We start from the raw sequence: 13,786 nt of genomic DNA on the forward strand, positions 1-13,786 counted from the left end.
TTAACTCGTGCAAGAAAGACAACTCCATGTTAATGGCCTGGACTGTTTAACACGCAAACAAGCAAAATGGATCAGAATATAAATTTAAAATGGAAGTACTTCTGTGACTGTAGTCTCCCGTGTTCTGCTGTTCTTCTCTTTCTCTTTGAATCTGCTCTCTGATGAGCCTCTGTTCTTCCTCAAGCTGTCTGGATCCCTCCTCCCTCAAGCGAGTGATCTGGTGGAAAAAGACATATAATACAAAGATGTGACAACTTAAAGGGCTGAGGGGAAAAAGGAATCTTGGATTTTCATTTAGCAACAATAAATCAATGTCAATATCATAGTTGTTGTAAGATAAAGTAAAAATTCAAAACAACATTAAATTCCAGAAAATTACACGTAGTGGTACCTCGATATACGATTGCATCAACATACGATCCTTTCGACATCCTACGTAAAACTTCGACATCAACGTAAAAGACTCATCATTAGTCTCGACGTGTGACGACATGCTCGACATACAGTGCTGCTCGAAAGTTTGTGAACCCCACAGCGATGGTCAGATTTTTTTGTAAAAAAAAACTAAAATAACCTTATTAAATGTTAAGTTATACCCAAATCCACAATACTGACATTCCAAATAATGGACTGAAACAAAATAAATAGTTATATTGTCATTCTTTATTTAACAAAAGTGGTTGATTTAAGAAAAACTCAGATATCATGTGTGCAAAAGTATGTGAACCCCTTCAGTTAATAGGATATTGCGCCTCCTTTTGCAGAGATTACCTCAACCAAACGGTTTCTGTAGTGACTAATCAGCCTCTCACATCTACTTTGGGGGATTTTTGCCCATTCTTCCTTGCAGAACGCAGTCAGTTGAGAGAGGTTTGATGGGCGTCTGGCATGAACTGCTCGCTTCAGGTCCCGCCACAGCATTTCAATGGGATTTAGGTCAGGACTTTGACTGGGCCAGTCCAGAACACGAATCTTCTTCTTTTTCAGCCATTCCTTGGTTGTATTGCTGGAATGCTTTGGATCATTATCATGTTGCATGATCCACCTTCTGCCAAGCTTTAACTTCAAAACAGATGGCGTCAGGTTATGTTCTAGGATTTGACAATATTCCTCAGAATTCATGATTCCCTGGACTATGTGGAGTTGTCCAGGTCCTGAGGATGAAAAGCAAGCCCAGATCTTGACATTCCCACCTCCATGCTTCACTGTTGGGAGAAGGTTCTTTTGGTGGTATGCAGTGTTGACTTTTCGCCAGACATGGCGGTTTTGGTTGTGACCAAACAGTTCAATTTTGCACCTACATCAGTTGATGAAAACTCTTTTTAATTTAGTCTCGACAACACAACTGTTAAAAAAACAAAAAAAACTACTGAATTGACTGATTAGGAAATCAGGTTGAAATAATAGAAAATTCCAAAATGTTGAGGGGGTTCACAAACTTTTGAGCAGCACTGTACAACGATTTATGCCAGCGTCGCAATTTCCTTGTTTTCCCGCAAGATGACAGCACGGTGGGTTTTTACGATGGCTCCCAAGATGGTTGGTGTAAGTTGGGATGAAAGGAAAAAGGAGACGCTTACAATTAAAATGAATAAAGCAATGATGATATGAGTATGAGTATGATGATATGATGATATGAGTGTGGTGTGCGCGTCAGTGAGTTGGCTCGACAATATGGCAGGAAAATATCAACAGTCTTGACAGTCATCAAGCAGCCACCTCCATTCGCCAGTGAGTTAAGGTGACAGTAAAACTTTTTTTTTTTTTGTTATTCATAATTCATGTTTCACAAGTGTCTGATTTAATGCATCTGTTAAATTAGAGCATGGCTCACCCAATGCTTCCTCCTGTACATACACACTCGCTGTCTCCTACGCCTCAATTCGCCACGCTATACGTTAAGGCAGTACTTCTCAAATAGTGGGGCGCACCCCCCTGGGGGGGGCGCAGAGCGATGCCAGGGGGGGGCGCATGTGACATCGGGGAACATGCTTTTTTTTTGTTTTTTTTGCCGTACTGGAATAAAGTGTACTTGCACATCCACTCAGTAGGTGGCAGTGGCGCTCTCATTTTCAGAGTGTGCGCAGTATTTTTGAACTAAGGAAGAGCACTCAGCACACACAGAAAACAGATATGAAGAGCTGTGTGTCACCGCCGTTTTCCGACCGGACTCACTCACGCAGCGACCCACTGTCTTGTCCGGTTCTCACGTCGCCGCCCGAGAAGTGCCATTTTCGGCTTGGGATCGTCACGACGACCGCCCTCACCTACGGTTCTACCTCGGCCACCGAGAATGCGCTTTTTTCGTGCCGTTTGCCTTTTAGCTTTGACTTTTAATACAGTGGGTGATGAGGTAAGACCACTGTTTACTGTGTCTAAAAATAATTATAGCGGACAGCCAGAAGCCAAATCAATTAAGACGCCACTTAAAGACATTAGACCCCAATCTCATTGATAAGCTGCTTGATTGTTTTTCAGCGAAAACGTGCCGAATATTGCCAACAATCGTCCTGCTTTGTCAGTGTTATGTCAGTAAACCAGTGAGCATTGTTAGCATGCTCATTGCAAAATAACTCCACACCATTGCAAAGGAGGTAAATACTGTGAGCAGCAAAAATAAAAACTGTCGTGTCAAGGACACTTTTTTTTTTTCTTTTGTTCAGTTTTGTTTTTTCGGTCAAATATTTTGGCATATTGTCCTCATGAGTGAATGTTTCTAATCAATTTTAATTTGTTATTATTTAATGATTTTATTACATTTAATTTTTCTGTATCAAATGGTCAAAAATGTACCTTGAGTGTATTTTTTAGTTTGGATGTGACTTTTTTTTTTTAATTCAGGCAAATTGATGCACGTCAAGTCTTCTCTCTTACAAACAAAACAATGTTAATAAAGTTATACTTTATTATAAGACGATCTATGTTACTTTTTTTCTTTATTAGAAAAAAAAATGACACAATGTTAGGCAGATGCGTATTTATAATAGTAATTTTATAGACAAATGATACTATTCACAGCGGCGGCAGAGAGTTTGGGGGGGGCGCGAAACATTTACGTCTTCCTTGGGGGGGCGTGACAGAAAATAATTGAGAAGCACTGCGTTAAGGTAACAATTAAAAATGCTTTTTTATTACCAATTGATTATTGTTATAATTTTTTAAATTCCGATTTGTATTTATAATTTTTTTTGTTTCGCTATGTGTAATTGCTATTTGTAATTGGACCTGCAGTATACATTAAAGATTTAGCGTATGTTTTGGGGCTTTTTTGGGAAAATCCCGCTCGACATACGACCATTTCGACTTACAAACTAGGTCCTAGATCAAATTAAATTCGTATTTAGCAGCACCACTGTATTGCATTACATGTAATAAATTAAAATGAGCAATCACAACAGAAAAAAAAAAAAAAAAAGATTAAAAAAATAAAAATAAAAAATGACCTATAGACCCTACTCACCAACGTCACAGAATGAGGTGTCGCTGTATCCGGCCACCATATTGTCCGTCATTGTTTATCCGTATTCTCAATGGTTTCAATTTGTCGTGCAATTTATAGTGCAATTCATGGAAGCCCCGGTGCTTTCAGATGCTGTAAACTCATTGGATGCGTTGCATAAAAGGCGTTATGTGGAAAAGCTTCAGTCTATCCATTCGCCAGATCCATATTTGATGCCTAAATCGATATTTTTCGACCCGCTGTCTTTGCCCTCTCTGCCTGACATCTGCTACCCTGATATGTACAACTATCTTGTCCACACAAAATCAGCCTATTCTCACGAAAGTATGAAAAACTTTAAGAGCAGCACTCTAACCAACATTACCCCGTGTGACCCTTTACTTCCAATTTTCTAAAATGGCGACAATCAATTAGGGCTGCAGCTATCGAATATTTTACTAATTGAGTAATCGACTGAAAATTCTATCGATTTATCGAGTAATTGGATAAAACTTTTTTTTTTTGGGGGGGGGGGGTAAAGAGCAATTATAAATATACATGAGATAAAAAAAGACATTTAATCCAATATTCAACCATTTTCAGTCAATCAATGTGTTTATTTTTGATGTACATTGTTGATAACAGCCAACAATTGCATCTAAGATGTGACTAGAAAAAAAAAAATTCACTGCTTTCACTCAAAAAACTTCTAGATCTCATAAAAAACATATTTCTTATCTAAAAATGTAATTACGCTTGATAACATACATCACTTGAAAGCTATGTGTTTTTCCCACGTGTTTCAATTTAATTTCCATTTGTGTTAAGCTATTTTTAAGTTCTAGTTAAGTTGTAAGTTAGTCTAAACTGTAAGTACTGATAGGATTTTAAGTTATAGTAGTGTTCAAAATAAATGTATGATACCTGCTGTATTGGAGCACATTAGGGACCAGTGCTACTTGGTGTTTTATTCAGCAATGACTACTGAGCTAAAACTGACAGTTAGCTTTATTATGTTTTAATTTTACACCCTCATTACTCTACAGCGCTGTGTTTTTACAGATTAAATAAAGCCTGTTTGTAAGACACGTTAGCCACGCATCGACAGTGGTCATAATCAATAGAAACGTAGCCCTCCGAAGGGCTAACGGTACGTGAGCGAGTGACAGTAACGTTATATTTATTAGCCATCAGAAGTCTACTGCTTAAAGATGGCGGCTGTTTACTAATGCTGCCCAGACGCAGCTGAGTCTGTCATTTCACATCTAGTCCTAAATGCATGCGATATCTATGAGACGCATCGGACACTACCTGCTACTAGCATTATGCGGGCGTAGTTTTTAACAATGTTGGCGTAGTTTGTACCGGCTGTCGGCTGCAGTGTTTTTTTTTTTTTTTTTTTTTTTGTAATTGCTTCTTCCTCTACGCACATCAGTGCGTTGTCCCGCATTAAAAGTAGTCCGGGCAAAACGTGATGCTTAGAGCTGGCAAAATTAAACGATTCCTCGAGGTGAATAAAATTACTCGGATCAGTTTTTAAACTCGAGTTACTCGAGTTGCTCGAGTATTCGTTTCAGGTCTACAATCGATAAAAAAAAAAGTTGACTGCGATGGCCGACGCTTCAAGGATAGGTGGATATTGGACTATTTCTTCAATAAAATACGCAACAACTGTGTCTGCCTTACTTGCAAAGAGACAGTCGCTGTTTTCAAAGAGTTCGATGTGACGCGATAATGATATTACCGAACAAGACAGGCTGACATGTACGACAACATTACAGGGAAGATACGCAGCGAGAAATTATAGCAACTTGAAGCTAGTTTAATTTCACAGCAGCAGTATTTCGCAAGAGCCCGAGTGTCAAAAGAGAACGCCACAAAGACGAGACTATTGAAATTATGAATTAAAAAAAAATAATCAAGGAAATGTGACACATAGAAGGGCTTGCTAAAATTTGTTTAAATATATTGTTCTATGTAAATCAGCCAAGGTAGCCCCTGCATTTTTACCACACCAAATCTGGCCCCCTTTGCAAAAGGTTTGGACACACCTGTTTAACTTCTTTCACTTGGTACCAGCTAAATATTATTCCAAAAAAATTATGGTGGAAGAAATAAGCATCTTGAATTTGAAACTGTATGTTGTCGGCGATTAGCCTCACAATGATCTTAATTGTGGTTGTCAGCCCCAAACCCTCTAAATATATATTACATGCATCTTACCAGATATAAAATGACTACTACATAATCTGTGGTGATCGTTTGGTGCCCAGTTTTCTCGTCGAATTGCAGCAGTCCATCTCGCTCTCCTCTCTGGGTCTCTCGGAATACGGTAGAACTTCAAGTCTCTCCGTCTATCTTCTCTGTTATTGCAACCAACCGCAACACACGCCTTCACCATTTTGATTATTAATGTTAACGAGCAGAAAAACACGCCATAATAGGAGGAATTTACGTAGCGGTAATGCGTCAACACGACGAGTTGATGGACAATATGGCGCGGAGGCGTGGTTGTGACGTCATGTGAGTAGGGTCTATACTTGGGAACATCTAACTGAGGTAAGCAGCCATACGGCATCATACCTGTATAATATGACTGAATCTTGAAGCATTTACACCATTTTATTTATCAGTGCATTTTTTAACTATGTCAAGTCACGTTACATCAACTAATGATTTTACACATAATTATGATATGGCAGTGAAAAGATTGAGTATTCGTTCATGGCACCGAAATTTTGGAAGCTTTCAAAACAATATAAATGAAAAACTTGACAAAAAAAAAAAAAAACTAAATAAAACGCATCATTAGCTTACTGCGTCAGGCCTGGTAGTTGAGTGAAATTAGAATGTCTAAACTCCCTCTTTAACTAGTCGTTTTCTCACCTCTTCTTCAAGTGTCCTTGTAATTTGCACTTCATCTTGGGTCTGAGCTTCTGCTTGTCGTTCTCTTTCCTCAAGGTCTGTAAAGCAAGAGATAGAGTTAGCCCTTTGAGAGGTTATGTGGTTCCACACAAATAGCATTGCATACCACTTTAAACAAAAGAAAATAAAAGTGATGAAATAGAACACGAACCAGTTCTAAATTGCTGTTTCTACAGGGAACCTACCAAGCTTAATCTTCTTTCTCTTGTCATCAAGTTTGCGGTTTCGTTCTTCTGCTTGTTTTTTGGCAGCACAAATTTTGTCATAGGCAGCCTGAAAACACCATAGTCATATATGTCAGGTAAGTGATTTGTGAGTATGCATATGCTGAAACATACAAGAAAGGTAAAAAGGCTCAGTGGACCTACCTTGGCAGCAGCATCGGTAAGCACCTCCAGAGCCTGAGATAACTGGTGGAAGAGCTCCGCTACAGCAGTACAGAGAGAGCAGTAAGAAAAGTACAAATTGAAACTGAAACCCACAAGATCTGTTTCTTCAGTAAAATACAAGGTCTCAATTTGTAACTTTGATACATAGATTTTGAGTAGCTATTGTCTGATGTTCTATAGATGCCAAAACAGTCACAATTTCTCTGGACACAACCCAACAAAGCTTCAAAAGCTCCATGTCTTCCATTAGAGTGCCTAAATGGGCCAATGCCACAATCATCACTACCACACAATATTCCCCACCATCTCAGTTGTCATCTGACACACACACAAAAGCATACAAAACCACCAGAAGTACTCCCTATCATGCAACACTACTGCACTATACTAGCCAGACTTAATTATTCTCTTATGGGATGGCTGGCGAGGCTGTATGGTTACTCCCAATGGGGATTGGCAAATTCAACCTGAAAGGAGGCTCTGGGGATGATACGGCCAGGAAAGGTCAGGTTACATACACACAAGTTGTTACAGGCTCCAATTAAAATCCATCTTGTGAGACCTGCCATGCCCATAAGGCAGCTCAAACTTTCACAATGTTTGGGGTTGAAAAAGAAGAAAGGATGGGGGCAAGCAACATTGATGACCTCCAACTAAAAAAATAATCATCCTAACTCACCTCACAAATGCATGCAGCCCTCCCCAGAGAGGGCGCATATCCCAGACTAGCTGCAGTCTCGTGCGATTGGGGCAAAGTCTGTTCGTGTGTGGGTTCATGTTTTGAGGCCCTCCAAACCGCTTCTTTTCCATTTCTGGGAAACCGACCCCCTGCTTTTACATTATCCCTCTCAAGCTCAAACCCCACCAATTTCTCTTTTTCTCTCGCATGACATAACCAGAAATTGTCTGAGCAATCCAAAAGCCACATAACCTCATTTGAAACACTGGCCAGTCTTTTTTCCAAGGTGTGTTTTTGCCCTTCTGACAAAAAAGGTATAAAGAGATTTCCTTGCGTGATTATACATTTGCGGGTTTGCAACTGACTGCCAGACGATTCCACAAAGCAAAAACGGGATGTAATTTGAATAGTTCTGTCTGGCTAGAAAATCAGACCAGAGCCAAACTAAATGTATTTAATGCAGATTTCATTTAAACCTTTGCTGCTATCTTTCAAAAATATTTCTAATCTCCTAAAATATCGCAATTGCATCCAGATTCCAATTTTGTTAAATGAATGACTAGTTGATGTTTCAGTCAATGGAATTGGGGGAATCCAAATACAGGTAACAAATATAACTTACCTGCTTTTGGGTTGTCTGGGTTTTTGTCTGGATGGCATTTCAAAGCTTTCTGTCGATAGGCTTTTTTGATCTGAAAGAAGAGAATAACACAGAAAGGTCTTCATGTACTTAATGTTCAGTGTAAATCACAGTGGAACATGTTCAGATGTCCACAAAAAGATTTTGGCATTGGTTTTGGCAAAGCAAAATTCTATCTTTCAGGACCCTGACTTTGTTTAAATTAAAATCAGGGACTGTATGTGTTGGATGTACTCAACACCTGAGCCGATTCTGTTCTCTGTCCTTCTGACATATTAATGGATAGAAAGTGCTGAAGAGCATACCGCAGTCAACTACCCATGAAAGGTTGGGTATAGGACATACTGCCAATCAGTAATCAATCTATCGTTCAACTTCATAAAAACACTCAGGTAAAAGACAGGCAAATAGCCATTTTCTAGAATAACTGCCACGGGCTAAACAAACTTAACCAAACTACGTAGTTTAATGCTTTACTTAAATAATACCAGCAGTATTGCTAGGCGTTGCTCAGGTTTGTGCAACGTGAACGTAATACAACAGAATTGCAGATAAAACATACTTTCTTTAGAGATACAGCTGTAATGCAGTAAAAGGAAACCATAAAGGTGTTAATGCTCAATCGTTTTTCTATCACTGTGGACAGTGTGAATATCCAGCTCAAATGAATCTCTTAGTAGTATTCTGGAAAATTGTACTTTTTTTTTTTTTTTTTTTAAATCCAGCGTCTTGTTGTGGAGTACTTAAAGCAACAACGCATCATCGTTTCACACTTAAAATGGAACAAGTTTTTTAACTATATAGCAGATGAACACAGTAATATTTGAGAAGTTAAATGAAGTTTATAAGACGAACAGAAAGTGTACAAAAATTATTTAAACAAAAAAATGCTGGTGCATAAATTTAGGTACCCCTAAACAAAACCATGATCAATATTTAGTATAGACTCCTTTTGCAGAAATAACAGCCTTCAAACTAGGGATGTCCTGATCCAGAAGACTGGAATCAGGTGATAAGGATCGGGTTTTTAATTAAAAAAATATATATTATGTTTTTTTGCATCATGCTCGTACAGCCTCTCACTCTCCCTCCTATAGACCCTACCCACCGACGTCACAAAATCACGTGATCGCTGTATTGTTCCGCCCCCTTGTCCGTCATTTTGTGTCTGTATTATCAATGGTCTCAATTGATCGAGCAATTTATAATGCATTTCATGGAAGACGCGGTGCTTTCGGATGCCGTAAACTCACTTGATGCGTTGAACAATAGGCGTTATGTGGAAAAGCTTCAGTTTATCAATTCGCCAGATCCATATTTGATGCCTAAATCGATGTTTTTCGACCCGCTGTCTCTGCTAGCTACCCTGATATTTACAACTATCTTGTCCACACAAAATCAGCCTATTCTCACGAAAGTTTGAAAAACTTTAAGAGCTTGGAGGCTTATAAATACTTCGTTGCTGGTTGGGTGAAACAGGTCCTCGTCCACGAAAATTCGGCAGGAATCTATCTTGTGCTTGGAAAGGTGAGTTACGAAATTTTCAATTCAAACTCTTTTGTTCTTGCTAACATCCACTGTGAAGTCTAATGTATTTCATGTCATTTGTCAATGGAGCTAGGGCTTTTAATGTTTATATGGTTTAGCGATAGCACTCTCACTACATACAAACGTGTATGTTGTCGGCGATTAGCCTAGCAATGATCTTAATTGTGGTTGTCAGCCCAAAACCCTCTAAATATATATTAAATGCATCTTACCAGATATAAAATGACTACTACATAATCTGTGGTAATCGTTTGGAGCCCAGTTTTCTCGTCGAATTGCAGCAGCCCATCTCGCTCTCTCCTCTCCGGGTCTCTCGGAATCCGGTAGAACTTCAAGTCTCTCCGTCTATCTTCTCTGTTATTGCAACCGACCGCCACATACGCCTTCACCATTTTGATTATTAATGTTAACGAGCAGAAAAACACGCCGTAAATAGGAGGAATGTACGTAGCCTTAACAGGTAAACACGATGTGTTGACGGACAATTGGGCGGCACCAGTCAGGAGAGCGGAGTTGTGACGTCACGTGGGTAGGGTCTATTGCTTTTCTTGGTCAGGCAGTGCACTGGAGTTGCTTGTTAAAGTTAACAATGATTAACAGGAGTTGAAGCTTTGATCTTGATAGAGAAGCTTGGGAGCGCTACCTTTAAAGACGCTGAATTCATCAATCATCGTTTAACCTGTTAAACATTAGCGGTAGTGTGCTGTGGCAACTCATTTCGTGTGTCTAAGTGAGGGCTGTCAGCAGCGTGAGCAGATTTGAGTGGAATCACTCAATTAAGCATTTAATAAAGACATGCATTTTTTCTATGTTATTCTTGTTTTAAAATAATTCACATTATTAAGGCGAAAAACACTTTTTTTCGGTATCGGATCAGGACTCTTTCTCAAAATCATGTGACTTTCCCTCCGGTGCAAAAATATGTGATTGGGACATCCCCACTTTAAACCCTTCCCATAGCATCCAATTAGGGTCTGGATTCAGGTTGAAGGTACTTTTGAGCATACTTCTTTACAAAACATCTCCAGCTCAGTCAGGTTTGATGGTTGCCGAGCATAGATAGCTCGCTTCAAATCAGACCATAGATTTTCAATAATATTCAGGTCTGGGGACTACTTGTTCTTCTGCATGAATGCCTTAGTCTTGTTGAAATATCCAGCTCCTGTGCAACTTACACGTTGTCATTGACTCTAGAACAATGTTTGCAAGAATCTGTTGGTGTTGACTGGAATCCATGGGACCTTCAACTTTAACAAGATTGTCAGTGCCTGCACTGGACAAACAAGCCCCACAACATGATGGAACCACCAAATTTTAATGTGGATAGCAAATGTTTGTCTTGGAATGCTGTATTCTTCATACAGCTCCTTGTTACGCCCAAATAACTCAATTTTTGTTTCATCAGTTCACAGAACCTTATTCCAAGCTGGTTAATCAAATGTGCTTTGGCATACAGTGGGGCAAATAAGTATTTAGTCAACCACCAATTGTGCAAGTTCTCCTACTTGAAAAGATTAGAGAAGCCTGTAATTGTCAACATGGGTAAACCTCAACCATGAGAGACAGAATGTGGGAAAAAAAACAGAAAATCACATTGTTTGATTTCTAAAGAATTTATTTGCAAATCATGGTGGAAAATAAGTATTTGGTCAATACCAAAAGTTCATCTCAATACTTTGTTATGTACTCTTTGTTAACTTTTTACTCTTCGCTTGGTGTAAAAAATCAACTGTGGGAGCAATTATTTGAAAATGGAAGACATACAAGAACACTGATAATCTCCCTCGATCTGGGGCTCCATGCAAGATCTCACCCCGTGGCGTCAAAATGATAACAAGAACGGTGAGCAAAAATCCCAGAACCACACGGGGGAGCTAGTGAATGACCTACAGAGAGCTGGGACCACAGTAACAAAGGCTACTATCAGTAACACAATGCGCCGCCAGGGACTCAAACCCTGCACGGCCAGACATGTCCCCCTGCTGAAGCCAGTACACGTCCAGGCCCGTCTGCGGTTCACTAGAGAGCATTTGGATGATCCAGAAGAAGACTGGGAGAATGTGTTATGGTCAGATGAAACCAAAACAGAACTTTTTTGGTAGAAACACAGGTTCTCGTGTTTGGAGGAGAAAGAATACTGAATTGCACCATACCCACTGTGAAGCATGGGGGTGGAAACATCATGCCTTGGGGCTGTTTTTCTGCAAAGGGACCAGGACAACTGATCTGTGTAAAGGAAAGAATGAATGGGGCCATGTATCAAGAGATTTTGAGTGAAAATCTCCTTTCATCAGCAAGGGCATTGAAGATGAGACGTGGCTGGGTCTTTCAGCATGACAATGATCCCAAAAACACAGCCAGGGCAACAAAGGAGTGGCTTCGTAAGAAGCATTTCAAGGTCCTGGAGTGGCCTAGCCAGTCTCTAGATCTCAACCCCATAGAAAATCTGTGGAGGGAGTTGAAAGTGTGTTGCCCAACAACAGCCCCAAAACATCACAGCTCTAGAGGAGATCTGCATGGAGGAATGGGCCAAAACACCGGCAACAGTGTGTGAAAAGCTTGTGAAGAGTTACAGAAAATGTTTGGCCTCCGTTATTGCCAACGAAGGGTAAATAACAAAGTATTGAGATGAACTTTTGGTATTGACCAAATACTTATTTTCCACCATGATTTGCAAATAAATTCTTTAAAAATCAAACAATGTGATTTTTCTACCATTTACCATTTGTCTCTCATGGTTGAGGTTTACCCATGTTGACAATTACAGGACTCTTTAATATTTTCAAGTAGGAGAACTTGCACAATTCGTGGTTGACTAAATACTTATTTGCCCCACTGTACCTCAAGCGACTGTTTGGGGCATGTGCTCAGCAAAGTCTTCTTCCACAGGACTCTCCGATACAGCATCTCATTGTGCAAACAATGATTAATAGTTGACCGATACACAGTAACACCATTTGCAGCAGTGTTGTAGGTCTTTGCAGCTGGTCTGTGTGTTCAATTTGACTCTTCTCGCCGTCCTTTGCCTATGCTTATCCAAGATTTTACTTGGCCTTCCACTCCAAACCTTAACTTGAACTGTGCCTGTGGTCTTTATTTCCTTACTATGTTCCTCCCAGTGGAAACTGACTGCTGAAATTTCTGCGACAGCTTTTTGTATCCTTCCCCTAAACCATAATGTTGAGCAATCTTTTCTTTCAGATCACTTGACAGTTTTTTTTAAGTCTCTCATGTTTCCATTCTTCAGAGATGATGCAAAGAGGAGAACAAATTGCAATTTGCCACCTTAAATGCCTTCTCTCATGATTGATAGGTCAAGATCAGTCAGCTTATCAAACACATTTTGAGTTCCAAAAATTAGTAGTAAAGATTTTGTAATGAGTGAAAAGTTGAAAACTAATCAAATTCATGCACCGGCCAATTTTTATTTAAACAATTATTACACACTCCTGTTTATCCTATGAATTTCATTTGACTTCTCGAATATAACAGTGTTTATCTGCTATATAATGTTTCACTGACATTTTTGTTCTAAATAATCCGTGATTTACAAAGGAAAAACCTAAAAAGGATCAGGGGTAGCCAAACTTTTGCATACCACTCTATATGTTTGTTTTTTGCGGGGGTTAGGGTTACTAGATTTGCCTCTTTTCTTTTCTACATGACGTTGACATAACTCCTTTAAGCATAAATCAGTCTCTTGCCAACACATTATAGGTCAAATGAAATGAGGCACCTTGATTAGTCATTTGCCACAACCACCTTGGCCTCCTGGCGTGAAGGTATGTCTTTTTTTTTTTTTTTTTTTTTTTTAATAATCACTCTGACTTCACGCACAGTCACAAATTCTGTCTTCTCACTCCATTTTTTCATGGATGGTTGAAACAAACAAAGTTCAAGGAGAGACCAGTCATCATTAAGAAGCCTTTCGTCTCGATGCTTGGCAAACACTTCGTACAGCTCTGAACTGACACGCAAAGCTGGGGAATGGCGCCATACACATGCTTATTGTTGTTCTAAGCCTACTTCCCCTTCTCATCTCCTCCTCCCTTTTTCTGTGTGTTCTATAAATCTCAAGTTGGAACAAATAGTAATTTACCGACATTCAAATATTACCAGATTGGAACAAATTGTGATTTATTGACATTCAAATATTACTAGAAGGA

The 13,786-nt window shown here is 39.4% G+C and overlaps 1 protein-coding gene across 1 annotated transcript in view; it reads right to left on the bottom strand.

Annotated features, from left to right (window-relative positions):
* Positions 1-13,786, bottom strand: part of dnajc17 (DnaJ (Hsp40) homolog, subfamily C, member 17) — an 88,119-nt gene that overhangs the window by 54,034 nt on the left and 20,299 nt on the right. The window contains exons 2-6 of the mRNA XM_057858966.1: positions 8,055-8,124; positions 6,733-6,791; positions 6,550-6,637; positions 6,326-6,402; positions 100-217 (exon numbers count right to left, since the gene is read on the bottom strand). Of these exons, the coding sequence (XP_057714949.1) occupies positions 100-217; positions 6,326-6,402; positions 6,550-6,637; positions 6,733-6,791; positions 8,055-8,124 (412 nt within the window). The remainder of the gene's footprint in view (positions 1-99; positions 218-6,325; positions 6,403-6,549; positions 6,638-6,732; positions 6,792-8,054; positions 8,125-13,786) is intronic.

Source organism: Corythoichthys intestinalis, chromosome 15, assembly GCF_030265065.1.
Source record: "Corythoichthys intestinalis isolate RoL2023-P3 chromosome 15, ASM3026506v1, whole genome shotgun sequence".
Lineage (NCBI taxonomy): Eukaryota > Metazoa > Chordata > Actinopteri > Syngnathiformes > Syngnathidae > Corythoichthys > Corythoichthys intestinalis.